At 33.3% G+C, this 26637-nt stretch overlaps 1 protein-coding gene across 5 annotated transcripts; it reads left to right on the top strand.

Moving 5' to 3' along the window:
• Positions 1-6413: 6413 nt before the first annotated feature.
• On the top strand, positions 6414-18181 carry LOC127241400 (uncharacterized). 5 transcript variants are annotated; one of them, XM_051260426.1, is made up of 5 exons: positions 6414-6506; positions 16787-16903; positions 17055-17315; positions 17424-17591; positions 17697-18181. In XM_051260426.1, exons 2-5 carry the CDS (start codon positions 16874-16876, stop codon positions 17790-17792), a joined length of 555 nt encoding a protein of 184 aa, XP_051116383.1. In that variant the 5' UTR covers positions 6414-6506; positions 16787-16873; the 3' UTR covers positions 17793-18181. The 5 variants fall into 5 exon arrangements, with proteins under 5 accessions (XP_051116383.1, XP_051116384.1, XP_051116385.1 ...); XM_051260427.1 differs by having other exon boundaries at positions 6456-6506; positions 16833-16903; XM_051260428.1 differs by lacking the exon at positions 6414-6506 and having other exon boundaries at positions 16641-16894.
• Positions 18182-26637: the final 8456 nt, after the last annotated feature.

Raw genomic sequence — 26637 nt, 5'->3', positions numbered from 1 at the left:
TTTCCAATGAACACAAATTTTTTGCTTTTTTTGTCCAGTTTTATCTGGTCTTCTTTTGGAACATGAACATAAGCCAAACACCAAAAAACTCCCAAGTGTGATACACTTGGTTTTCGGCCACTCCATGCTTCTTGTGGCGTAATTCTGTCCAGCCCCTTTGTTGGACTTCGATTGCATAGGCAAACTGCACAAGCCACTGCTTCATCCCAAAACTCCTCCGGCATTTGTTTACTTTTCAGCATGCTTCTTACCATGTTCATAATCATCCGATTTTTCCGTTCCACACAACCATTTTGTTGTGGCGAATATGGAACAGTCAACCGTCGATCAATTTCAAGCTGTTCACAGAATTTGTTGAAAGCATTTCACTACAAAAAAAATAAAATATTTGTAACGAAATTCCGTTCCTAAAGTTCACGTAGCTAACGTAATTCCGTTCCTAATTCCGTTTTTAATGTCATTAGTAACAGAAAAAATAGATTTAGAGACAAAAAAATTTTGTTACAAAAATGAATTTTTCTTGTAGTGTTTGAAGTGAACTCTCCTCCTCGATCAGTTCTCATTGATCTGATTTTTAAGCCCATCTCTCTCTTCACTCGAGCCGTGAAAATTTTGAACACCTCGAATGCTTCTGATTTCTCCTTCAATAAATACACCCATGTCTTGTGAGTATAGTCATCAATAAAAAGCAGAATATCTTTTCTTATCGAAAGAAGTAGGTGTAATTGGACAAGAAATATTTGCATATGGTTCAGTTGCTCGATTATGAGACTCCTGTGGAAAATTGGCACAAAACTGCTTGCCATATATGGATCCCTCACAGAACTAATTTGGGTGAGATATTTTTGGCAGCCCACAAGTAATTTTTCCGAGCAAATTCAGGCCATCAAAGTACAAGTGCCCATATCGTTGATGCCAAAGCCCTGAGGTCTCTGTAGCCGCTGTCTTAAAGCATTTAGCACGAACAGCTTTGATGATGAGTTTGAACATCTTGTTCTTTTCCATCGGCACCTTTGTAATGAGTCTTCCTAACCTATTTGGTATGCTCAAAACTCCATTCCGTATGTCAAATACATAGTCTTTATCCACCAACTGTCCAATGATTAGAATATTTGATTTCAAAGCAGCCACATAATATACATTTGAAATAAACTCATGATTACCATTCTTTAATAACCTGAGTATATTCCATTTTCCCATCATGGAAACCTTCGAATTATCACCAAAGGAAATATTACCTTTCACTGTCTCGTCGAGGTGGATGAATAATTTTCTGTTACTTGTCATATGGCTACTCGCACCAAAGTCAAGATACCATGCCTCCAAGTCATCATACTTCTCTTCATTGCATGTGAGCAACATCGTGGTATCGTCTTCTTCATTGACCTCCATTTGAATTACAACTTCATCTTTGTTTGATCTGCATTCATTTTCATAATGCCCAAACTTGTGGCAATTGTAACATTGCACACAAGCTTTTCATCAACAATCTCTTTGAACATAGCCACGACCACCTCGTCCTTTATTGTTTTGCTGACGTGTTTCGACGTGGCCACCTCGATCCATCCTTCCTCTTCCTCGTCCTTGGTAGCCATTTCCACATCCTTGGTTACGACCTCTGCCTCTAGCAGGCCTTGACTTCTCACCATCTTGTAAGTTGAGTTTTGTTTGAAGAACTTGAGCCACATGTTCTTCTAGTTTTTTTTATTAGCTCTTCATATGCTTGCAACGATCCCAAGGGATGATCGACAACTATGTTGTCTACATCTTGTGATTCTAAAATGGTTGTTACGACATAATCAAACCTTGAATCTAAATCTCAAGATTTTCTGATTTACCTGGGCATCATCTAATATTTCGCCATATCTTTTTGATTGGTTTGCCACCAATAACACCTACTCACATATTCTTTAACTGACTCGGCATCTTTCATATCGAGTGATTCAAACTCACCTCTCAAGGTCCTTAAATGCACCTTGATAACCTTGTCCTTTCCCTGAGAAGTATTACGGAGAACCTCCCATGCCGCTTTTTCCGTTGTTGTTATGGATATATTCTCGAACATATTATCATCCAAACACATATCGATGAGAGTGAGAGCCTTTTGATCTCTCATATTTGTTTTTGTAAAGCTTCCTTTGGCACTCCCAATAATGCAGGTTCATTTTTAGGTACGTCAGTACCCCTTTTCAACCATATCCCAAACATCCTGGGAACCGAATATTGCATCTGAATGCTCCAATTGCTATAGTTTTCTTTGGATAGTTTCAGAAACTGGATAGGCAGCATCCCATCTATCATGTCACAATAGGTGGATGCTTTGTAGAATGAGCCAATCAAAGAATTTCATTATATCCCTTCTAAGCATTCTATTTCCTCTGATATTTCGTAAGGATAAAATAAGAGATAAAGTACAAAAGAGACTTCTTCTGGAAAGGCTCTGGTACCACTTTATTAGAAGGAAAACTTGATGAAAGAGATCAGAGCAGTAAGGAAGGAAGAATATAAACAATTTGATCAAGACAATAAGGTTGGATACCCACAACTCCACATTATTTTTCTTATATCACTCTCCTATATAAGTCTCGTCAATCAAACATAAACATAAGCCACAAAATCAGCCATTGAGTGAATGCATATAATTGACACCATAACATTAACCATAAACCTGACTAATCTTAACATGCCAGTTATTACAATTAATTTTGATATATTATTTAATTATTACAAGTTTAGTATCTCAACATAGACTTCATCTCGGACTTTTGTGATTCGCGAACAGAAGATTGCCCTTTCTTCCTACTTAGCTTCCTAAAAACATACTTTGATCTAAATCACAGCAGAAATTACTAAAAATTACCAAAGTATATCAAATTATAACAATAACACATAATTTCTAGGAACATCCACATATTAGGCACAAAACATTAATTAGAATCGCAAGATATACAAAAAAATCTAGAAAAACATGCTCAAAATGGCATCATTAGATAGATTTTATGACAATAAAAATGTTTAAAAATCATATTTGTTTTTTTAGTGAATTCACTGTTGTCAAAATATTTACATGAAAAAGAGTGAAGAGAACCTTGCACATTTTTTTCAATTTTTTCAACTACATTTTCTGGTAATAATACATCTAACCTAGAAAAAACTTATTGCAAAGTTAAAAGTTTAGCAAATAATTTTACCTAATGTTCACCAATTGAAATCCTTAAATTTATTAAAATGATTGATTGTTATCCTATTGATTCGATGTTTATCATATTTTATTTTCATATGGGTAATAGTAGCATGCACCAAAAGAAGATTTTTCAGAATCAAAATTACTAAAAACTGATCATTTAAAAACCATATATATCTCAAGAAAGATTAAATCATTTAACTATATTCTATAGTGAAAAAGAAATGTTTAAAAAAATTCATATTGATGAATTATTGAAAGGAATTTCTTTTATTTAAGTTATATTTCTTTTGCAAGTAAAAAAAAAGTTATTGTACTATATTTAGCAGCACTAGTACTTTTGATCTTGCCTCAGTCCCATCAAAAGTAAAAATTACACTGCAATGAAGAGACAATTCAAACTAAAGTATTGAATCAATAAAGAATAGAGGATTTTACCGTATTCTTGTGATGTGTTTGGTGTTTAAATGTACTTTATTACGTGGGTCTAATGTGAAATGACAATAAGATATAATGTACATGGGAGGACTTAAGTGTTTGATTGCCAACAGACAAAAATAACTGTAATTTCCTCAAAACTAAAATAACGACAATAATTTTCAAAAGTAGAAATTAAATTAAATTAATTTCTGAATAAAAATCTCAAAATTCAAATTAAATTAAATATTTGAATTAAAAAGATTTAATCTCTTAGATTTGAAATTAAAAATTGCAATTTTTCAATCTGAAAAGTGCATCTTTTATTTGAATAGGCACTTCAAAGTTTATTAAATAAAAATTATCTTCACAAATTCTGACAGAACAAAAATTATGCAGATTTTTATCGGCAAATAATCCCCCAACCTTTTACTTGCTCGATTATTCGCCTAAAATTCGAGTGTTGCTTTGTTTTATCTCGTACGAATTCCGTGTCACCTGGGGTGTTAATATGGTCGAAATATCGTATAAGCAAAGCGAATCTACGCAACTCAAAGTATATCCAAGATCGTGTATACCCTGCGAAATTTGATTTCTTCGTATTTTCTTTCTATCCGGATTATTTATCCAACAAGATCTTCTCAAACATCGATTTACCAAGCACATATGAATTAGGGTAAGTGTTTGTTGATCTTTCGTCTTCGATTTCTGCGGTGCTTACTTCTTTTCTGCAAACAATGTCTCATATTTGGCAGGCTGTTCATACCCATTATCAACGATCTCCCACGCATCTTGGGAACCCAATAGTACCTTCATCCTTATGCACCAATTATCGTAATTGTACTTTGTAATTTTTGGAAACTAGAAGGGAAACATTCATTAATCATATTTGTGGCTAGGATCGTCTAGGCTCTGATACCACTTTGTTGGAAAATCGATTATGTGGCTGCGACCAAAGCGAGTAAAGAAGGGTTGGATAATCGTTATTCTCTCAATCACTGCAGTATATTAATTTATACCAAAACAAATTTATTTCCTAACAAGTGAGGATTCCTCTTCTATCTGCTACCTCACCACCTCACCTCATCTATCACTCCAACTGAACCAACCAAAAGAAACAAACAAACAAAATAAAAATCAGTCAAGAATATCAACTAGATATTTGAAAACTCAAAATCAAATTTGGGGCAAATATAGAATTGAGCCAGCCCAATCCGAATCAGAGAATCCTATATAATATAATAAGGATATAGAAGATTATCTAATAAACAAAAATAACTTAATATTAAGAAAGTAAAATGAGAAATGATTCTTGATGTACGTACTTTCACTTAGATGCAAATGTTGTATTTCTTAATTTTCAAACCCTCTTTATTATATTTATATATTAAATATCAAAAGAGAAAATATTTTTAATTTTCTAAAGAGGTCAATCCAATTATATTACTCTAATATTTATTGTGGAAATAGATAGATTATATTTAATTTTAGATAGTGTCACCAAAGTAGCTCCATTATCACAGAGAGTGAGATATTCTCCAGAGGATGGCTAATAGATTATTGAATAATGGATGGTCACAAATAAATTAGTAAAACTTTAAATGTATAAATTATAATTGTAATATAAATATTATATTATCAAGATATATATATTTTTATTATCATTCACAATTAAATTATTTCATCTTATATAAGATTTTTTCCACTTTCATCCTTCATATTGTGTATATATACTTAGATTAAAAAAACTCGTAATATATATAATACTACATTATATAGGTATATAATATATATAAACTTCTAATTATGCCAAAAAACATATATATACATACACTACAAGAAAAGAGCAAATTACTCACGGAAATTATTCACGGAATTATTTCCATGAGTAATATGTCTTGGTTACTCATGAAATTACTTACGAAAATAATTTTGTGAGTAAGTAGGAACAAAATTACTTATAAAGTTTCTCACGTGAGTAATTAGGGATGAAATTACAAACGGAATTTCATTCCGTCTATAATACATTCGGAATAAAACATTTACTCACGTAATTATTCACAAAATATAGCTTTTTGAGTAATTAAAGATGGAATAACCCATGAATTAAATTCCGTGAGTAATTATTTTTAATATATTTTTTATTTTCCTTTTCTTAAATTTAAATTTTATTTAAAAATAATTAATTTCAATTTTAATTTTATTTAGATATATATTTATTATTTATTTATTGTTTAAAAATTATTAAATAATAATTAATTAATTAAATTATTACTCTATATAAAAATAACTAAAATAATAATTTTAAATTACAAATTAATTATAAAAAATATTAATGTATTAAATAATAAATAATTTAAATTAAATATAATTATTTAATCAAATTTATAAAATTTAAAATATAAATATTTAATAAATATTTATTTTTATTAATGTTAATATTAAGTCTGTTGTGCTTCTTCACCACCTTCCTTTCGAATCGATAGGTTACAGTTCCGGTTCAAACCGGAATTGCAGTTTGAAAGGGGCGATTCTTCAAAGCTGCTGAGCAAGTCTTAACCTATCCATTCTCAATCTTCGCGTGCTATACATCACTCTAGACTGCTGCGGTTGATTTTTGGCATTTGATAGCGACGGTGGAGGAGGATGACGGCGGTGGTGGTGCTTTGAACGCCAGGCAACAGTCTTCGGCGGCAATGGCTCTTAGATTCTGTCTGGAAGCACCACCGATGAGTGAAAGATATATATATATATAATAGTTTTTATATTATTTAATGGTCGATCAACCTAAACCTCCTTCACACTCGCTTTTATGCCTTTTTTTGCAGGTTTTAATTTCTAATCTCTCCTCATTCATCTGTTTTGTTCCTGCTGCTAATTTCCACTGCGCATTTTTTAATTCAGAGTAAGTAAGGTTTTCTAGATTATTTATTTATTTTACTTTTCTAAATTTGTGTTTTGTGGATTATGTTTGTTAAAATATTGCTTGGACTAGTTCTCGGCCTTACCTAGACACCTCTAGATTGGCTCTGTTACTTAATCTAACACTAGGCTGAAATTGTTATGTTGCTATACACTTAAAGATTGAATGTGAGCTATTCAAAACTACAATTTTTGGAATTACTCGCAGGATGTAATTCCTTGTAACGAGAGTCATGGTACCCCAATGAATCCTCCTGCTAGGTGGGGGTAATAGTCGTAGTCGAATGATATGGACAATGTAGGATTGCTTCCATAAACAAAGAGAATTGTAGTGTGATCTTGTTCATTTCCACTACTTTTTGAAACATACTTGACAGTCTATCTAGGGGCTGTCCACCGTGCAAGACTCGATGTTTTAGACATTTAGGCCTTAGGTTCTACTTGTAAATATGATCTTATCCTGCAAATAGGTTGTTGATGTTATACCTAGTGGAGACGGGGCTCTGGTGTTGTTCACCACTTCGTGCATTTTCTTGGCCTTTTAGTGTTCGGTCAAATTTTGAGATTTTATTTTCTAATATATCCATTGAATTTGAGGATTAAAGAATGGATAACAATGGTGAGGTTTAGTTTTAGATATATATATATATATGCTTACATATATACACATATGCTATTTAAGAACCAATTTATACATCTCTTGCTCAGGCTGTAACACCCCGGCCGGCTCAAACCGGAGCTGTCACCGCCACGCCACACCGGAAGGCTCGTTCATCAATCAACGAGTCCTATGTTGTGGCGCTAAGGCTTAAATAATAAATACCAACAACTAATAGGAACTTAGAATTAAAGCACACTAGTTTATCAATTAAGTAAATAAAGTTCAATTTAAAAACATAAATTGGAAATAGTTCAAATTGCATTAGTCTTTAAACACAATTAATGAGTTTCAAAACATTTTAGACTGTAAGGTAGTTCTCATTTCCCCCGATGGATCATATGACGTGAATGCATCACTTAGGCATAACGGAAGCATGATCACCTACAAAAAGAATCGTAAGAAGGGGGTCAACACAACGGTTGAGTAAGCGCAATTAATCGAAGATAAATTAATACGATATAATGCCACAAAATCATTTGAAGAAGATAGTCGAATAAAATGTCACGTATCACATAAGGGGAACTCACACACACGAGTCTTTTAGCGCCTCCCTTATACCTCCTTTTCATTCTCAAATAATAGCGATGAGCACATCACGAAGAAAACTCCACTAGGCCTTAATCAGGGCTGGCTCGACCCGGTTTTCCAACCTTATTACTTCGTATGACACGTCACATAATTTCACATAACAAACATAGGGTCATAACCCTCAAAGGAAACTCCACAATGTGTACATAAGGGTTCGAAATCCAAAGTACACGTATATCAATTTATTATTAGTTGGCGAGGGGCGCCATACGGCCCACAACCCTCTAGTCTCCAATATAACATACCAAGAGGGGATTGTACGCAATCCAACCCTCCATCACGGATGACGGTCTAAAGACCTTTCCATCGTGAATAACGGGCACCTCGGAATCACCCAAAAAAGGAACCCGTCATCTCGATCCCTCGACCTAGCCCATTCGGGATCTAGTTCAAGGTTAGCTAGTTATCCTAAAATACCGGTATACCCTCACGTGTTTGCAAGGCACAGAGGTGGAAGGCTATGCCTTATCATCCAAACAATCGACGAGTTGATCGGACTCGACGGGTAGTTTCAATTACCAATTTGACCAAATACTCAACTTGCTCTTAGGCAAATTTCAAAAAAAGTGTCTTAAACTCAAAATATTCCAATTGTCAACATTTAACTATGCAAAGTAGGATATTAGACCCAACAAGTTCATCATAAACACACTTTATTTCGCCAAGTAAACATTCGAAAAATATTTCAATCACAATAGGCATGGTGTAACTCCAAAAATCATAATATTTAAATATAATCGTAAATCTTTTTCCAAAAACTATAACTAGGTTAGCGCAAAACTAGGGTTTCAAACCCATCCCATAAATTCTACGCTTTTCAATTTAGAATCCAATAATAATCTTCACATAAACATTATAATCAACTTTCTAGAAGAAATTGACAAAACCTAACACTTTTGGGGCAAACCCATTTGACAAGAATATTGAAAAAGATATCAATAGAAGGGGTTTAGGGAATAGAACATACGAATCTATCTAAGATTAATCCCACTTACCTCAAGAGAAAAGACCAAAACGAAGAATCTTGGAGAAGAAGAACTCCAAGGTAGGGCAGGGCTGGTGGTGGCGCTGGAGGTTGTGCTGGCTGCTGTTGCTGTCCTTCTTTTCTCTTTTTTTTTTTTTTATTTTATTCTTTTATTTAACATAACATACTTAGTCCTTTATTAATTATTTTATTCTACTTTGGTCCAAACTCAATTTTTAATTCTAATTTAAACCCAACTCTTTAATTAATTACACTAAAAGACCAAAATAAATTATGCCCAAAATGAAATTTATTCGACTCCGGCAAACTTCCGGCGATTATTTTACGAGGTATTACACAGGCTGTTTAGTTTTACCTTATACAATAATATTCAATGGATGATGTTTTACTGGGTTTAATAAAATACAGTCTTTTGTGTTGCTAGAGACTACTGGAAATGGTGCTCATTGTTTTGACGATTTCGATGATCTGCAGCCTAATGTGTATCTTTATTTGTCATATGCATGGTTGTAGACAGCTGAATGGTGTTTCCTGATAGTAGAAAGGATAGCTCATAGCATGATGTGCTGCAATGAAACTTAGGCTTCTTTCACACATTTTTTATGTTAATGAAGTTATAAATCTTTGTTTTATGCTGCAATACTAATATTTTAATCAAACCTTGGGGAGCCGTTTCATTGCCGTACTGACTAATCTGAAATTTTATTATGGAATATTATCATTTCATCAATATAACTTTGCACATAGTAGTTAAGCGTTGACAGGGCTGAACAATGTGCCCTGATGTTGGAAGAGATCTGTGTACTGAAAATATTATTGGCATAGGCTATCTCCTCTGGGCAATGTAATTTGTTTGCCTAAATGAAATGAAGGTATTATCTTAAACTTTTTTGTCCAAACTTTGACAATTACGAGAAACAACGGCCTCTGATATTTGTTTATATGCTGCAGTCAGTTTGATAATTGGCATATGAAGCCTCTGTATTTAAGTTCCCATTGGCACTTGATTGAGTTTGTTTGGATGAATGTTGTAGGAAAATATACGAGGGAGAGTATGTTCTAGCTTTAGGGGTTAAGTGATAATATATGTACTTCAACAAAATGGCATGTTCTAGTGTCTCATTATGTTTCCATGAACTCAATTTTTTCATAGCCACTACTTTTTAGGAAGATTTTTCTGGCTACTGGAGCAATTTAAGTATTTTTCTAGCAAGTTAAATAGTTATGTTTTGTTCATTTATGCTAGAGGTTAATTCCCTGTACTAGAGGTTATGTTTACTTCTTTTTTTGTGATATCCATCAATTATGGAACTATGGTTATAAACATCGTGTGATTTGATCGTATTTTGTTTATTGGATATTTGGCTGGGTATGATTTACTTTGTGATTTGGATTTGTGTTGTCATTATATGATTTGGGACTGGTATGGATAAATTGAAATATAAAGTTTTATGGATTTACTATTTCAAATATAAGGTTATGTTTACTATTTTTTGTGGTATCCATCGATTATGGAACTATTGTTATAAATATCGTGTGATTTGATCGTATTTTGTTTATTGGATGGTTTAGAATTATTTACTTTGTGGTTTGGATTTGTGTTGTCGTAGTAAATGATTTGGGACTGTTATGGATAAATTCAAATATAAATTTTTACGGATTTATAGATTTATTATTTCAAATATACGGTTATGTTTACTTCTTTTTTGTGGTATCCATCGATTATGGAACTATGGTTATAAACATCGTGTGATTTGACGTATTTTGTTTATTGGATATTTGGCTTGGAATGATTTACTTTGTGGTTTGGATTTCTGTTGTCGTAATATATGATTTAGGACTGGTATGGATAAATTGAAATATAAAGTTTTACGGATTTACTATTTCAAATATAAGGTTATGTTTACTATTTTTTGTGGTATCCATCAATTATGGAACTATTGTTATAAATATCGTGTGATTTGATCGTATTTTGTTTATTGGATGGTTTAGAATTATTTACTTTGTGGTTTGGATTTGTGTTGTCGTAGTAAATGATTTGGGACTGTTATGGATAAATTCAAATATAAATTTTTACGGATTTATAGATTTATTATTTCAAATATACGGTTATGTTTACTTCTTTTTTGTGGTATCCATCGATTATGGAACTATGGTTATAAACATCGTGTGATTTGACGTATTTTGTTTATTGGATATTTGGCTTGGAATGATTTACTTTGTGGTTTGGATTTCTGTTGTCGTAATATATGATTTAGGACTGGTATGGATAAATTGAAATATAAATTTTTACGGATTTACTATTTCAAATATAAGGTTATGTTTACTATTTTTTGTGGTATCCATCAATTATGGAACTATTGTTATAAATATCGTGTGATTTGATCGTATTTTGTTTATTGGATGGTTTAGAATTATTTACTTTGTGGTTTGGATTTGTGTTGCCGTAGTAAATGATTTGGGACTGTTATGGATAAATTCAAATATAAATTTTTACGGATTTATAGATTTATTATTTCAAATATACGGTTATGTTTACTTCTTTTTTGTGGTATCCATCGATTATGGAACTATGGTTATAAACATCGTGTGATTTGACGTATTTTGTTTATTGGATATTTGGCTTGGAATGATTTACTTTGTGGTTTGGATTTCTGTTGTCGTAATATATGATTTAGGACTGGTATGGATAAATTGAAATATAAAGTTTTACGGATTTACTATTTCAAATATAAGGTTATGTTTACTATTTTTTGTGGTATCCATCAATTATGGAACTATTGTTATAAATATCGTGTGATTTGATCGTATTTTGTTTATTGGATGGTTTAGAATTATTTACTTTGTGGTTTGGATTTGTGTTGTCGTAGTAAATGATTTGGGACTGTTATGGATAAATTCAAATATAAATTTTTATGGATTTATAGATTTATTATTTCAAATATACGGTTATGTTTACTTCTTTTTTGTGGTATCCATCGATTATGGAACTATGGTTATAAACATCGTGTGATTTGACGTATTTTGTTTATTGGATATTTGGCTTGGAATGATTTACTTTGTGGTTTGGATTTCTGTTGTCGTAATATATGATTTAGGACTGGTATGGATAAATTGAAATATAAATTTTTACGGATTTACTATTTCAAATATAAGGTTATGTTTACTATTTTTTGTGGTATCCATCAATTATGGAACTATTGTTATAAATATCGTGTGATTTGATCGTATTTTGTTTATTGGATGGTTTAGAATTATTTACTTTGTGGTTTGGATTTGTGTTGTCGTAGTAAATGATTTGGTACTGTTATGGATAAATTCAAATATAAATTTTTACGGATTTATAGATTTATTATTTCAAATATACGGTTATGTTTACTTCTTTTTTGTGGTATCCATCGATTATGGAACTATGGTTATAAACATCGTGTGATTTGACGTATTTTGTTTATTGGATATTTGGCTTGGAATGATTTACTTTGTGGTTTGGATTTCTGTTGTCGTAATATATGATTTAGGACTGGTATGGATAAATTGAAATATAAAGTTTTACGGATTTACTATTTCAAATATAAGGTTATGTTTACTATTTTTTGTGGTATCCATCAATTATGGAACTATTGTTATAAATATCGTGTGATTTGATCGTATTTTGTTTATTGGATGGTTTAGAATTATTTACTTTGTGGTTTGGATTTGTGTTGTCGTAGTAAATGATTTGGGACTGTTATGGATAAATTCAAATATAAATTTTTACGGATTTACAGATTTATTATTTCAAATATACGGTTATGTTTACTTCTTTTTTGTGGTATCCATCGATTATGGAACTATGGTTATAAACATCGTGTGATTTGACGTATTTTGTTTATTGGATATTTGGCTTGGAATGATTTACTTTGTGGTTTGGATTTCTGTTGTCGTAATATATGATTTAGGACTGGTATGGATAAATTGAAATATAAAGTTTTACGGATTTACTATTTCAAATATAAGGTTATGTTTACTACTTTTTGTGGTATCCATCGATTATGGAACTATTTTTATAAATATCGTGTGATTTGATCGTATTTTGTTTATTGGATGGTTTAGAATTATTTACTTTGTGGTTTGGATTTGTGTTGTCGTAGTAAATGATTTGGGACTGTTATAGATAAATTCAAATATAAATTTTTACGGATTTACAGATTTATTACTTCAAATATACTGTTATGTTTACTTCTTTTTTGTGGTATCCATCGATTATGGAACTATGGTTATAAACATCGTGTGATTTGATCTATTGGATATTTGGCTTGGAATGATTTACTTTGTGGTTTGGATTTGTGTTGTCGTAATATATGATTTAGGACTGGTATGGATAAATTGAAATATAAATTTTTTGGGTAAAAAAAATTACTCATGGAATTACTCACGAAAATTATTCCGTCTCAAAAATCATGTTCATATATTGCAAGGGAAAATTCAGTAAGTAATTCAGTGAGTAAATTACTCACGGAATTACTCATGAAACATTCCGTCGCAAGTAAGAGAGTTTTGTTGATTTTTACTTACGGAACTACTCACAAAATTTGTTCTATGAGTAAATTTACTTACATACAAAGTCCGTGAGTAAGTACGTGAGTAAATTTCTCACGGACAAAATTTCATGAGTAATTTTGTGAGTAGTTTACTTACGGAATTATTCATGGATTTTTCTCGTCAGGAATTACTTACTAGGTATTTAGTAACAGATTACTTACGGACGAAATTCTGCGGATAATTATGTGAGTAATCAATTTACTCACGGATTTTTCATGATTACTCACAAAATTCCGTGAGTAATTTCCGTGACTAAAATGCAGTTTTTTTGTAGTGATATATCTACTTAAATTTAAATATAATTAAAATAATCTCTTTATATATAATATAAAAAAATGATTATAAAGATAAAATATATAAAATAAACTTAAAAAATATATAAAGCCATATATTTATATATATTTATAATAAATATAATAGACTGAAAGAGATTAATTAAAATTTTGAAAAAAAAAATAGATAACAAAAACGAAGAAGAATCTAGAAAAATAAAAAATATAAAAATATTGACCTCTAGAAACTTCTGTCTAACTCTATAACAGACCTATTTTTTTGTTGTTCTGTAATTAGGGTTTTTTTAGTGTTGTTGGTTACGGCCGCCTCAAGCAAATCTGTGTTTCGAGGAAGACAAATTCGAGTACTTTTGTGCTACTTCCAAAATATTTTTGTTTGGAAACAATAGCTTGTAGTACTCTTTCTATCATCCATATTGTCAAGATATTGAAAGAAATTATAGTAACTTTGATTTTTGGTTTGCCTTTTCCGCCTCTTGGAGAGCTTCGGTCTCCGTGTGGGTGATTTGATCATCGGCTTTGAATTTGATGTCTTCTTTGGACGATCCGCAGCTTTGATCTTAGGTTTGTCTTTGCTGCCTTTTTGAGAGCTTTGGTCTCCGTGTGGACGATTTGATCATCTGCTTTGGATTTGGTGTCTTCTTTGATCTTTGGTTTGCCTTTTCCGCCTTTTGAAGAGCTTCGGTCTCCATGTGGACGATTTGATCGTCGGCTTTGGATTTGATGTCTTCTTTGGACGATCCGCAGCTTTGATCTTTGATTTGGCTTTGCCGCCGTTCGGAGGGCTTTGGTCTCCGTGTGGGCGGTTTGATAATTGGTTTTGGATTTGATGTCTTCTTTGGATGATCCGCAGCTTTGATCTTTGAGGAGGTGGATTTGGTGCTCCATAATGCTTTTGGCAGCGTGTTCCTTTGACTTTTTGATCGAAGAGGGTCAAGTTGTTGCTCTGGTGAAAAACGCGATGAACACCTCGAAGCTTTGGGATGAACTTTGGATGCTTTTTCCTTGGCTTTGATGGACTCTTCAATGGCTTTTGAAGCTTTGATCCTTGAACAGGTGGATTTGGTGCTCCATAACACTTTTGGCGGCGTGTCCCTTTGAAGTTTGGATTGAAGAAGGCCTGGTTGATGCTTTGGTGAAGAACGCGATGAACATCTTGAAGCTTTAAGAGGAACTTTGAAGACCTTCCCTTGGCTTTGACGAATTCCTCAATGGCTTTGAGAACTTGATCCTTCCTCCGGCTTGAGCATACGAAGAAGAACGTTAACTTCATCGATTCGTCAACCAATATTGAATCATTTGTCAAAATCAGTGACTTTCGACAAAGAACGCTTCGAAGGACACGAAGAACATGAAGAACAATACAGAGACAGTCTAGAGACTTACCCTTTTGCTTGAATCCTCGATGCAACTTCGGTGTCTCAAATGAATCGGCCATGGCTCTTATTTATAGGGGATGGGTGGCTTTGGCTTCCTTTCTTTAATGGTGCCATATGGCGCATTTTGATTGGCCAATAGGAAGATTTTATAATTTTTCTTTTTCCATCGGATGCTCTTTTCCATTATTGATAGATTTGATTGTGCATCTTTCTTTCTCGTCAAAATCTTTATATCATTGTCCTTTTTCGGAAGATATTAATTTATATACTTCCTTAATTGACAAGATTAATTTATTTTACTGCCAAGTTTATTAGGACTCTATTTATGCACGTAATATTTGTACGATATCTTCTATTTTAAGCAGATTTTTGCATTAATGGTTGATATTTATTGTATAAAAATTAACATATGTGTATAATTAAATACCATATATTTATATTTTTGGAATTTTATTTTCTTCCAAAATACATGATATTTAATTGATTTTAGACATATATTTTTAGTGTCTACGACTACCTCACAACCTCACTTCATCTATCGCTCCAACTGAACCAACCAAAAGAAACAAACAAACAAAACAAAAATCAGGCAAGAATATCAACTAGATATTTGGAAACTCAAAATCAAATTTGGGGAAATACAGAACTGAGACAGTCCAATCCGAATCAGAGAATCCTGTGTAACATAATAAGGAGATAGAAGATTATCTAATTAAAAAAAATAACTTAATATTAAGATAGTAAAATGAGAGATGATTCTTGAGGTACGTACCTTCACTCCATATGCAAATGTCGTATTTCTTAGTTTTCAAACCCTCTTTATTATATTTATATATTAAATATCAAAAGAGAAAAGATTTATAATTTTCTAAGGAGGTCAATCCAATTATATTAATCTAATTTGTATTGTGAAAATAGATAGATTATATTTAATTTTAGAGAGTGAGACCAAAGTGGCTTCATCATCAAGGAGAGTGAAAGATTCTCCACACGATAGCTAATAGATTATTAATAGATTATTGAATAATGGATTGTCACAAATAAATTAATAAAACTTTAAATATATAAGTTATAATTTTAACATAAATATTATATTATTCAGATATATATATATTTATTATCCTTCACAATTAAATTATTTCATCTTAAATAAGATTTTTTCCACTTTCATCCTTCAAATTTTCTATTTATATTTATATTTAAAAACTCGTAATGTATATAATACTACATGATATAGGTACCTAATATATATATAACTTCTAATTATGCAAAACAAGAAAAATAAATAAATATATCTACATAAAGTGTTAATAAGTGATAAATTTAAATTTTAACTATATTTAAAGTAATCTCTTTATATATAATATAAAAAAAAATAATTATAAAGATAAAATATATAAAATAAACTTAAAAAATATATAAATGCATATATATATATATATAATAAATATAGTAGACTGAAACAGATTAATTAAAAATTTAAAAAATTAGATAATAATCAAACGAAGAAGAATCTAGAAAAATAAAAAATATAAATCAATATATAAAAATATTGACCTCTAGAAACTTCTGTTTAACCCTATAAAAGACCTATTTTTTTTTTTGTTCTGTAACTAGGGTTTTTTAGTGTTGTTGGTTACGGCCGCCTCAAGCAAATATGTGTTTTGAGGAAGACAAATTCGAATATTTTCTCTAGATAATTACTATTGTGCCTCAAGTACTTTGTGTTACTTCCAAAATATTTTTGTTTGCTCTGTTTGTTGTTTATCGCTTCAGTTGGATGAGATGAGATGAAGGAGGCTTGAGTACTCTTGAGTGACAGGATTTGGCTGAGAATTGGGAAATCTAAAATGAGGCTGTAGTATGTGGTGGTTAATTAAAAATGTATGTGAGGTAGGTAATTCTTCTATTTCTTGCAGTTGGTTTACTTTATATCATTTTCAGAATGGATCATGGAGATGATTCAAGATGTCTCATATGTAAACCCTTGAATTATTTTTGAAGCATTTGCTGATAAATCGTTTGTCTTAACCCCTTTCCCCAGCAACCGAAATCTGAGGCGTGGAAGAAACACTCGTCGTATTGGGGGAGTAAAAGCAGAGGACGCCCTCACAAAAACTCATCGGATGATGAACGCTGCCGCTACGCAAAGAAATACAAAAGAAGGCGCAAAGCAAATGGAAGTAGCTCAAAAAGGGGTCTCGAACAATCAGTGTGCTGGCCTGACTGCAGCAAGCATTGCCGGATCTTCCACCAGAGACAGCTAATTTGCAATCGGCTGCGCCATGCGTGCAATAGGCCTCAGGTTTTCATTACTATTCGCTGCAATGCTGAATTCTTGTCTCATAAATCTCATGAAGGAATGTATGGATGGATTGATTGTATTGTTTTAAAGCCTCGTCTTTTCTTACAGGAAAATCGGCAAATAAAGTTCCATGTACAAAAGAAATCAGAATCATTGTGGAATGGTGGAAGTATTTGGTTAAGGGTGAGCCGGAGATTGGCACAAAAAGTAGAGCCGGAAAACAGCAAGTTGTCTGATCTCGACCCAGAAACACCGGCGACGGTGGAAAAAGTGATGGTAAGCTTTGATAATCCAATTAGATTTCTAATTCATCCGCTCTAATGGGCACATGTTTGAGTAATCAATAAGTTGAATCTATTTTAATTTGACTTTTGGAATCAGCTGATCAGTGCTTTGAACGGACTTCCAGCTTATTTAGCATATACTCGGACAACAAGAGTTAAGAGGCCGGAACACTCATTCAAGCTGTTTGGATGAACACATCGGTACCCCAAGAACTCCTGGCATGTAGCGTCAACAAATGTGCTTAATAGGGGAAGAAGAGGTCGATTGGTACAAGGTTCTCAGTGTGAACCCATCTGATGCAGAAGATGTCATTAGAAAGCAGTACAAGAGGTGGGCACTTGTGTTGCATCCAGATAAAAACAGCTCTAATGGAGCCAATGGTGCCTTACACTTAATTTTAGTTGCTTGGGACTTATTCTCCGACAAGCCGTAAAGGCTTGAGAATGGGTTGAAACGGGGCACTGTCAAAATTCTAGGCGAATAGAATGTAACTACATTATCCGAAGTTTATGGTGAATTATGGCAATGTTTTAAGCATTTATACTATTATGTACATTTCTACATTGATAGGAGATTATATCATCGACTTTTGTTATGAAAAATAATTTATCTCCACATAAGCTTGACGAACCCAATCGTGATGTGAGAAGCCTAAGCTAGCAATTATTAAATCCTTTGTTATCATGAGAAAATATTTAAAAACATAAGTTATATATCATAAACAATAAACCGGCAATCGCTACTAGAGTGAACACTCACATATTTCATTTAATTAGGTTCTAAGCAAGGACTACTACTTCGTAGAGTTATGTCCAACTGCTGTGCTGCTTTGTTTAAAAGCTTTACAAATTTCTGCATATTTTTTATCGCACAATTAAGGCAAATGTTTATTTCCGACGCTTGAGCTATATTGATATGTATGGTGATTTGCATGCACCGATTACACCTATAAATCAAGAGTTTAACTCACCTACCTTGTGGACATTATAAATGTTAGTGACTACTCTATATATGTTGAGGTCAGCCAGGGCGTCATATTTTAGGTCGACAACACTGCTTGCGGCATTCGCAGCTTGCCATTGAAGAAAACAGTAAACAATCTACACGGAAAGTGTAAAACATTTAGTTAACAATAGAAAATGGCAAAACAGGTAAGCTATGTAAATCTAATGCAGCCAATAATATTTCATATGTGGTTCTGGAAAGAGAATTTATTATCTGAAATCAACAACCAATATGTTAGAATTTACAACATACATCGAACGCATTCAAAAATGTGTATTCTCTCTATCACTGCCCTATATTAAATTATACCAAAACAAGTTTATTTGGTAACACCCCCTCTTAAACTTGTGATCTTCATCCTTTGGTTTCCCACAGCCTCTTGTGAATCCTCTCTTTTACTCAAGTTTAAAGTGGTCGGCAACATTTAGGTTGGTGGCTCAACTCGAGTTCTCATCCTCTCTTCGTGGGCTTGCAACAAACCCAACAACTGATCGACTTAAAGTTCTTCCAGGTTTCTCTGTTCTTCAATTGCAGTGACCACATAATCGAACTTCGTGGGTAGCGACCGAAGTATTTTTTAATCACTTGAATATCGGTAATTTTCTCATCGTATCTCTCAATTTGGTTTACCACAACCAGAACTCTATTGAAATATTCTTCAACCAACTCACCTTCTTTCATCACAAGTCTCTGTAACCGTACCTTGATTACTTTCTCCATCCCCTTGAATGAATTACTCAATATTTCCCAGGCCTCCTTTCACAACTCACCTTCAGATTTGATGTCTTCTTTGGACGATCCACGGCTTTGATCTTTGGTTTGGCTTTGCCGTCTTTTGGAGAGCTTTGGTCTCCGTCTGGGCGATTTGATCATTTGCTTTGGATTTTGTGTCTTCTTTGGACAATCCGCGACTTTCATCTTTGGTTCGCATTTTCTGCCTTTTGGAGAGGTTCCGTCTCCGTGTGGACGATTTGATCGTCGGCTTTGGATTTGATGTCTTCTTTGGAGGATCCGCAACTTTGATCTTTGGTTTGGCTTTGCTGCCGTTCGGAGGGCTTTCGTCTCCGTGTGGGCGGTTTGATAATTGGTTTTGGATTTGATGTCTTCTTTGGACGATCCGCAGCTTTGGTCTTTGAGGAGGTGGATTTGGTGCTCCATAACGCTTTTGGCGGCGTGTCCCTTTGACTTTTGGATCGAAAAGGGCCGAGTTGTTGCTTTGGTGAAAAATGCAATGAACACCTCGATGCTTTGGGATGAACTTTGGATGCTCTTCCTTGGCTTTGATGGACTCTTCAATGGCTTTTGGAGCTTTGATCCTTGAACATGTGGATTTGGTGCTCCATAACACTTTTGGCAGCATGTTCCTTTGACTTTTGGATCGAAGAAGCCCTGGTTGATGCTTTGGTGAAGAACGCGATGAACATCTTGAAGCTTTAAGAGGACCTTTGGAGACCTTCCCTTGGCTTTGACGAATTCCTCAATGGCTTTGAGAGCTTGATCCTTCCTTCGGCTTGAGCATACAATGAAGAACGTTACCTTCAATGATTCTTGAACCAATATTGGATCATTTGTCCAAATCAGTGACTTTCGACAAAGAACGCTTCGAAGGACACGAAGAAGAATACATAGAGAGTCTAGAGACTTACCCTTTTGCTTGAATCCTCGATGCAACTTCGGTATCTCAAATGAATTGGATGACTCCTATTTACAAGGGATGGGTGGCTTCGGCTTCCTTTTTTTAATGGTACCATGTAGCGCGTTTTGATTGGCCAATAGGGAGATTTTATAATCTTTCCTTTTCCATCAGATGCTCTTTTCCATTCTTGACGGATTTAATTGTGCACCTTTCTTTCTCGTCAAAATGTATGCCAGGTAGGTAGTTCATACATTTCTTGAAGTTGGTGTACTTTCAGTCATACATTTCTTCAAGATCGTTGAGGTGTTTGCGGAACTGTCTTTGCAGCATTTTTTGTAATACCCCAATTTTGGAGTGTATAAAATAATATTATCATAGCAAATAAATATTTTTATAATATTTTGGAATCAAGAAATTAATACTCTGGAATAAATTTTATTCCTATTTTATATATTGATTATGATTGAATAGACTGTTAAACGGATAAATATCGATAAAGATAAATATAAAATATAATATATATATATAATAATATCATAATAATAATAATAATAATGATAAGGATGGATGATAACGAAGATATAATAAGGAGGATAGGTGAGATGTCTCACCAGCCCTTTTCGGTAAATTCACTTATTTGGCATGTTGCACACATATTGCACGATTTATCGGATATGATTTGTGGATCTATCGTCTAGTCGCCGTGTGCGGTAGTGCTAGGCGAGGGCATCATCTGGGGTTAGGATATTCGACCCCGATGTACCGTAACACTTTGGCGATAGTGGAGATAGTAGTCGGACAACTGGGTGACTTAGTCGCACGGTCATTCAGGGATTAGACCCATTGTAGTTGAGACGTATTCGGTCTAATCATTCGTGTTCGGTGTTGTTCCACTCATTGGAGTAGCTACTAGTGAGGTCTACCGGTAGTTTAGGATCATATGCCAAACTCCAAACGTGATCCCGTTAGGGCGCGCGAGGAGGAGTAGAGTTTCCGGGTTTCCCTTGGGTGATTCCAGATTGCACGGATTCTATTACATTACACGGGATAGGGCTAGTCAGCGGGGATCCTATCTTCGCTATCACAGACTATGGGGCGTCTTGTGGTTAAGCATTTATACTATTATGTACATTTCTACATTTATCCGAGATTATATCATCAGACATTGTTTTTGGAAAAATAGTTGCGCGCAGAGAAAGAAAATTAAAAATAATTCAAGAAAAATAGAACCGCGGGCATGAATCTTGGCCTTGAGATCCTTGAATATATTATCTTTCACGTGAGAGTGAGAGGCCAAGTATTGAATAAGTTCCTTAATGAACGATCCTTCTCCTTTGGAGGAGGTGCTTCCTTCGGGTCACCAAAAAGGCATCTCATAACATACTTCACCTGAATCTATATTTGAAATAAACAATTACAGGACCCTCTCTAATCAATCTAATATTGATATTAGATCTATTAGCCGTGAACATGCCCATGAAATCATAAAATGTTGATTCCCCGTGCTCTGCGATTAGCTTGCACTTGTACAATGGCCCTTTTCAAGTCATACTTAAGCCTCTCCGCCTTGTCAAAGATCAAATCCCAAGAAACTTGAATCAACTAAAAGACGCCTTTCGCACCAACAGATCTGTTTTTATCTGTATCTGCATCAGATTGCTTCACTCCAAGAGCCTTGTACCAATCGACCTCTTCTTCATCGACCTTCTGTACAGACAGATAGACATAAATTGTGGATAAAAGTTTTGTGATGGCATCTAAGTCTGGATGCACAGCTTTTGCTTGCAACGCAACGCCAACTTCTTTGCCTCGACATAATTCTCCTGCCCTAATATTTCCTCAGCTCATCTTCATGTTGTTCCATCTTAGAGTAGACTTCACCAAATAGCTCCTTAATTCACACTGGTCATGATATAAAATGTTCGGATTCTTTACAATCAAAATTTCAAAATCAATTGATCGAGTCTAAAATGTAATCATAACACATGCAAAATTGAAGCTCGAATAATAATAAAATAAACTAATTTAAATTAAAATAAATTAACATGTAATGGCAAAAGTTGAATGAAGTAGGTAACTTTTGTTATTTTTTCTCTTTTTTTTTGTTTTTTGAATGCTAACCTTAAATTATGTAAAAACTGAAAAACAACAATTGACTGAAACAATTTAAAGACCACATTTTACTTTGATCATTGAATTAATAGTTCTATAAGAGCAACCGTTATAGTTATTATCTTTACTTCATTACTTCTTATATCTCTCTCATCCAAATCATATTTATTCCAACTTTTACATTACCTCATTTATCACCTCTTAAATCACATTCAACCTATTACTTTTACTATAAAATACTATTCACAATACTTTATTTTATTTCTATATATTTTTATTATGTAATAATATATATATAAATAATTTATTTATATATTTTTTTATTACTTAATAACCTTTTTAATAATATTATATTTTAAATTTTAAATATTAATCAATATAAATTTTAATAATTTGAAGCATATAATTTATTATTCCGACGTAAACAAGCTCGCGACTCTAATAGAAATAAAATTGAATATGAAAGTTATAGAACAAAATATAAACTTAAAATATGATAGATAATTTCTGTTGAATTTAAAATTTCAAAATTTCTTGGATAATATTTTATTATTTTCTATTATTTTTGTTAAAGGTAATTAGTTCTTAAGAAATGTAATATATTTATATAATTCTATTTCTTGTTAATGGTAATGAACATTGTCATAGTAAGAACTGGAAAGGTAATCAGAAAGGCAACGAAGAAAGTGACGGTAACGGATGCTCTAAGGGTGCGCTTGTTTGAAGGATTTGTGTCGACTTATACTATGGACACAAATTTTTTCCCCAAAAAATATCAAATCAAATACATATTTTTCATTTTCAATATTATACTAAAAATTAACTTTACATTCAAAACATCACGCATATTTATATCGTATCGTACAATTATTCAAATTCAATTATTTTACTATTCAAAATTTCAATCCAAACCAAACTCCCAAGCAAACACACCCTAATTGAATTGTGGAAACAAAGTAGAGTCAAATAGTAAAAAGGCGACTGCTCCTCCAAACACTTGTTGACAAGAGACAACTCAACCAATTAATATCTTATTCGATTTGAACATATGGAAAAACGGTTGAGACAATTTGAAAAACCCCGTGACCCAACAAACTTATCGATATATACAAAATTATTTAATATAAAGCACAAGCTCGACCAGATTAACAAAGAAATAAGCACATTGGATGCAAATACATAAAGACATCCTCTTGTTAGCCTGTAATCTCCGTTAACACATAAAATCAATTTATACTCCACAACATTCCAAGTAACAAAAAGAAGAAGAAGAATCAAAGAATTGATTGCCAAAAAACTTGAGCAAATAATTCATTTCACCTCAAAAATGGAAAAGATACCAAGTAGAGAGAAAAGATAGAGATGTACGATGGTTCGAAAATGGCAGGCGATCAGGGGAGGAGGACATATATATATATATATATATATATATATATATAGAGAGAGAGAGAGAGAGAGAGAGAGAGAGAGAGAAGGATAATCGATGAGGGGAGGCTGGAGACAAACACAAAAAAATACTTGCAGGCTTAACCACGGTGAATATGTATGTTTAAACTTAACCATGATTAATACTTATCATTTATTTTTATTCAGTTATTAATGTTAATAAAAAATACGTTATATCTTTTTAGATATTGTAAAATCTATATGATTTTAAATTAAATTTTTCATAATTCTATAAGATTGAAAAAGAGAATTATTGTAAATATGTTTGGTTTAATCTTGACAATAGATAATACTTATGATGTATTTTAAGTTTAAGTTATTATTATAATTAAATTGATGACAAAAATGAAAAATCGCATTAAACTCTATATAATTAAATAGATAATACTTATGATGTTTTAAAATTTAAAGTATTTTAAATTAAACTCTATAGAATTCTACGAGATTGAAAAGGATAAATATGTGAATATAGCAAGCTTAATCTTAACCATAGTTAATATGTACGATTTATTTTAATTTTCAGTTTTATTATTATTATTTTCATTATTATTACATTGTTGTTGTTGATTATTACGGATTATTATTATTATTGTATTGATGAAAAAATGAAAAAAGAAAATACATTATATTTTTTGAAATATTTTAAATTTACGAGATTTTTAAAATAAATTTTTCAGAATTTTGTGAGATTGAAAATGATAAATACGTGGATTTGGTATGCTAAATCTTAATCATAATTAAGAGTTACCAAGTATTCTTATTTTCAGTTTTATTATTGTTGTCGATGACGGTCCAACGGAGCTAGGCTAGTCGAAATCGACAGGAATCGGGTTTTTCGGCCTACTCAAGAAAGTATGCGGGCCTAGTCTCGTAATTGAATTGACGTATGAACAAATCCAGATGAGACCAACTACAATTAAAAAATATGGAACTGAATGAATATAAAAAGATCGAACGAAATCAGATTCCATGGATGAACAAATGACACAAACTAAATCTGAAATTTAACTTTAAAGAACATGAAAGTTGAAAAACAAAAAGCAAGGGGAAATAATCCAATGCAACAAAGAAAAAATAGGAACAAGAAAATCTACAAATAAAACAAAGAAGTAAGAAAATATATATATAGAAGTGAAATATGGTGTTAGACGTGTGTGTTTTCTTCTAAACCCTTTACCATCTTCAAATACTTGTGAATTTATTTCGTTCCTCAATTCTCTCCATTCCTTCATGATTTTAGGAACTAACTTTCCATTTCTCTAACTACTCAATTCTACTTATTTCTCAACTTCTCAACTTCCTCCAATGTTTTCTTATCCAAATTAGATTTGTTTTCATCCGGAGTAGGCTTTTGGACTAATCCAACTCTCATTTGTGTTGGCCTCTGGGCTGGACTGGGCTTCTTCATGGGCTGGGCCACCCTCTTCATCGGGCATAAAAATTAGGGAGCAACAAATGCCCCCCTCCCCCCCCCCAAAAAAAAATATTTGGGCAAAATATTTGTCAAACTCTGAAGCCCAATATTTTTATATGAGATTTCGATGGTACTTTGGTCCAAGCTTCATATGGCCTTATCCTGCAGTAACAGGGAGATGGTCCGGGTCATCTCAGGATCAAATTTGTCGGGGAGTGCGGCGGCTAGGATTAAATTTTCTCGATTTTCTTGGTAAAAATCCAATCGCCTCGACCTTGAAGTCATTTTCGTACTATAAGGCTAGTTCCAAGTTTCGGTCGTTGGCTATGATGAAGAGACTAGCCTCTGAAATTCCATCATCTTCGAGAGACCTAATAATAGGTTCGTCCTCCGTACTTGGAGCTTTTGGATCCTTTTGAGGAGGTTGTTCATCAAGAAAAACTTTGTTGTCTAAAATCACACGTTTTGCCTCCACTTTTGTCGGATTTGGTGCGAACATTGCAAACCACTCTTGTCCGACATATGTCTATTCTGATTCGTCCGTGTATGGCCTGCTCGGAGCTCACTTCCTTGCTGCCCCATCTTTTTTGGACTAGAACTAGCTGTCCAGCACCGATGTTGTTTCCTCCATCTTTGCACTCCCGTCTTCTTATTCCCCCGATCGCATGTCCGACGCTCATCCCTTGGGGGCTGCTCGTAATTCCACATCAAATTAAAGGTTATCACCACTCGGTCCACCGAGGCCACCCTCCAAGTCTTTCTATTTTCTTGCAAATGTGTTGCTATGGTTCATCCGGTTTCCGTCGGCCTTTGCTATTGATGCGCGATGTTTCATTGGGCGTACTCCGACGGTATTAATCGGCTCATAAGACGGCTGGATGGTCACAGGGATTCGATCAGATCCTTTCTTGACATCAAATTGCCTTCCTTCGCATGCAGTGTGATTTTTAGCACTTACTTTCTGGAGGAGCTGTTCCACCTTGACTGCCTTTGCGAACAGCTGTCGGAAATCGCTATACTCTTGAAGGGCCAATTTTTCACGAAGTTGACACGTCATATTGTCGACCGCCATGTCAACGACTTGGTTTTCGGGTTTTCACACCTAACATTAACCTTTTGCCCTGTGAAACCTTTCTAAAAAACTTTCTATTGGTTCATCATGTTTTTAACGTAGGTTAGTTAGGTCCGATATCGTCACCTCCGACAACGAGCTGTAAAACCGCTCGTGAAATGTCTTTTATAGGTCTTCCCGTGTATGAAATAAATTAGGAGGGAGAGATGTATACCATGTGAAGGCCGGTCTGGTGAGAGATAACATAAATAAATGGTACCACTCATTTTCCCAAAGTCCCCTCTGCACTGTGCCGTGAACCAATTGACATGCTCAATCATTGAGCGTGAGTCCTCCCTAAAAAAAAGCATGA

The sequence above is a fragment of the Andrographis paniculata genome, unplaced genomic scaffold (genome assembly GCF_009805555.1).
Source record: "Andrographis paniculata isolate CXL003 unplaced genomic scaffold, ASM980555v1 Contig82END, whole genome shotgun sequence".
Taxonomy (NCBI): Eukaryota; Viridiplantae; Streptophyta; class Magnoliopsida; order Lamiales; family Acanthaceae; genus Andrographis; species Andrographis paniculata.
The sequence above is the reverse complement of the archived record's forward strand: the minus strand, read 5'-3'. Positions and strand labels throughout refer to the sequence as shown.

Excerpts from the sequence above, each read along its gene's own strand:
- LOC127241400 (XM_051260426.1), top strand. The coding sequence starts at position 16,874 with ATGTGGTGGTTAATTAAAAATGTATGTGAG. Across the intron at positions 17,316-17,423 it reads ATGCGTGCAATAGGCCTCAG|GAAAATCGGCAAATAAAGTT; the intron begins GTTTTCATTACT and ends CTTTTCTTACAG. Across the intron at positions 17,592-17,696 it reads CGACGGTGGAAAAAGTGATG|CTGATCAGTGCTTTGAACGG; the intron begins GTAAGCTTTGAT and ends TTTTGGAATCAG.